This window comes from Aegilops tauschii, chromosome 6, assembly GCF_002575655.3.
Source record: "Aegilops tauschii subsp. strangulata cultivar AL8/78 chromosome 6, Aet v6.0, whole genome shotgun sequence".
Lineage (NCBI taxonomy): Eukaryota > Viridiplantae > Streptophyta > Magnoliopsida > Poales > Poaceae > Aegilops > Aegilops tauschii.
This window is the reverse complement of record NC_053040.3, coordinates 388,104,581-388,107,349: the sequence shown is the minus strand read 5'-3', so window position 1 is coordinate 388,107,349 and position 2,769 is coordinate 388,104,581. Positions and strand designations below refer to the sequence as shown.

The following is a 2,769-nucleotide window of genomic DNA, read 5'->3' as shown; positions in this document are numbered from 1 at the left end:
CGTCGTGCTGCTGTTGGAGCCTTCTTCCTCAACCTCTCCCTCCTCCTTGCTGGATCAAGGCGTGGGAGACGTCACCGCTCCATACGTGTGTTGAACGCGGAGGTGCTGTCCGTTCGGCGCTTGGATCATCGGTGATTTGGATCACGACGAGTACGACTCCATCAACCCCGTTCTCTTGAACGCTTCCGCTCGCGATCTACAAGGGTATGTAGATGCACTCCTCCCCTCTCGTTGCTAGTAAATTCCATAGATTGATCTTGATGATGCGTAGAAAATTTTAATTTCTGCTACGATCCCCAACAGGAGAACCATCCGTGGCAGAAAGCTTGGCCTTCGTATCAACAGGCGTAGCGGCGGGCTTGCAGTTAAGCTTGCCGGCGCGCTCCAGGAGCTCGTTAGCGTACTTCCGCTGATGAAGGAAGAAGCCATCCGAACGGCGCACCACCTCGACACCGAGGAAGTAGTGCAAAGGACCCAAGTCCTTGATGGCGAACTCAACGCGAAGATGAGCTGTGAGCTGACTGAGGAGACCAGCTATACATGCCGCCAGGATGATGTCATCGACATAGAGCAGAAAGTAGGCCGTGTTAGAGCCCTGATGATAGACGAAGAGCGAGGCGTCCGAGCGGGTAGAGCGGAACCCAAGCTGGTGGAGAAACGCCGCGATGCGCTGGTACCAAGCGCGCGGAGCCTGCTTGAGTCCGTACAAGGACCGCGAAAGCAGGCACACGTGGTCGGGAAGCGCCAGGTCAACAAACCCGATGGGCTGCTGGCAGAAGACCTACTCCTCGAGGTGACCATGGAGGAAGGCGTTGGAGACGTCCATCTGGTGCACCGGCCAAGCACGGGAGACCGCGAGGTGGAGAACCGTGCGTATCGTGCCGGGCTTGACGACTGGAACGAAGGTGTCGGTGAAGTCGATGCCAGCATGCTGTCGGAAGCCACGAACGACCCAGCGCGCTTTGTAGAGATCAAGGGTACCATTAGGACGGAGCTTGTGTTTAAAGACCCACTTCCCAGTAATCACGTTGGCGTGCCGGGGACGGGGAACAAGCTGCCACATCCGGTTGCGCAACAGAGCGTCAAACTCCTCTTGCATCGCAGCCATCCAGAGCGGGTCACGAAGAGCGGCTCGAACGGAGGACGGCAACGGCGACGGCTCAGAGGTGGATGCCGGATGGACGTAGTCATCCGAGGCGTAGCGCGAGCTCGGGCGAAAAAGCCCGTACGGGCGCGGGTGACCGGACCGGCCACAGGCGCCGGGGGGCCCGTAGGCGCCGCATGCGGGGGGCGCGCCTCAAAGCGAGAGGGCGGGCCAAGAGAGGCGCGCGAGCGCCCTGGGAGAGCCGTCAAGGAGCCCGCGTCACCGGTGGCGGGAGGAGCAGCCGGGGGTACCTGGTGAAACGGAAACACATGCTCATCAAAGTAAACGTGCCGGGAAGTGAACACACGGTGGGAGACAGGATCGTAGCACCGATATCCCTTGGAGTCGGAGGGATAGCCGATGAAGATGCAAGCGACAGAACGAGGTGCCAGTTTGTGAGGAGCGGAGTCGGCAGTGCTAGGATAGCAAAGGCACCCGAAAATACGCAAGCCATCATAAGAGGGGGGCGTACCGAAGAGAAGATGGTGAGGTGCATAGTTCCACTGTGGGCGGCAAGGGCGAATGTTAAGGAGAAGAGAAGCAGTAGCGAGTGCGTCCGGCTAGAAACGAGGCGGCACGTTAGCATGGAACAGGAGCGTGCGAACGCAGTCGTTCAGAGTGCGAAGGACGCGTTCGGTTTGACCGTTCTGCTGGGAAGTATACGGGCATGTGAGACGAAAAACTGTGCCGTGGTGCGACAGAAAAGTGCGGAAGGCAAGGTTGTCGAACTCTTTTCCATTGTCAGTCTGAAGAGCAAGGATGGGACGCCCAAACTGCATGCTGACATAGGAGTAAAAAGCCGTCAAAGTGGAGAGTGCATCCGACTTTCTGCGCAAAGAAAAAGTCCACACATAATGAGAATAATCATCAAGGATAACCAGATAATATAAATAGCCCGAATTACTAGGAACCGGAGAGGTCCACACATCTCTATAAATCAACTGAAAAGGAAAAGAAGCTATGGTGGTGGAGTTATTAAACGGGAGGCGAACATGTTTGGCGACACGACAGGCATGACAGGTGTGATCCTCTATCTTATGGCAACTGAAACTGAAACTCCTAAGAATATGACGAAGTGTGACGGGGTTGGGATGCCCAAACGAGCGTGCCAGAGATCGACGCCGGCGGAGAGAGCAACCGGTGTGGTGGTGGAGGTGGACGGCGAATGCACCGGATAGAACTCGTCGAGGCTGTCACATCGGTGAAGTACCATCCTGGTTCGAGCGTCCTTGACACAAAACCCAAGCTCGTCAAATTCAACAGTTACAGGATTTTCACGAGTTAAACGACGAACGGAAACAAGGTTCTTAATAAGATGAGGTGATACAAGTATGTTAGACAAAGTAATAGGCATGGAATTGGAAGGAAAAGAAGTGTGCATGACATGTGTGATAGGGAGTGTGGAACCGTCGCCGACAATGATGCGGCGGTCGGTGGTGACGGGAGTGAAGGAGGCAAGATTACCAGGATGAGCAAATATGTGAACCGTAGCCCCGCTGTCCATGTACCAATCATCACCTCCAGTGTAGTTGTTCAGCGTAGGCAGAGGCGGAGCCAGGATTTCTCGAAGCCTAGGGCTAAAGCTAAACCACTATAAATAATGCCAAATATCACGACCTAAAGGA

General features: G+C 55.4%; 1 protein-coding gene across 1 annotated transcript; it reads right to left on the bottom strand.

The window, feature by feature from the left end:
- Window positions 1-781: 781 nt before the first annotated feature.
- LOC141026105 (uncharacterized mitochondrial protein AtMg00820-like) lies at window positions 782-1,108 on the bottom strand. The gene has a single exon (XM_073502071.1). It carries the CDS (start codon window positions 1,106-1,108, stop codon window positions 782-784), a length of 327 nt encoding a protein of 108 aa, XP_073358172.1.
- Window positions 1,109-2,769: the final 1,661 nt, after the last annotated feature.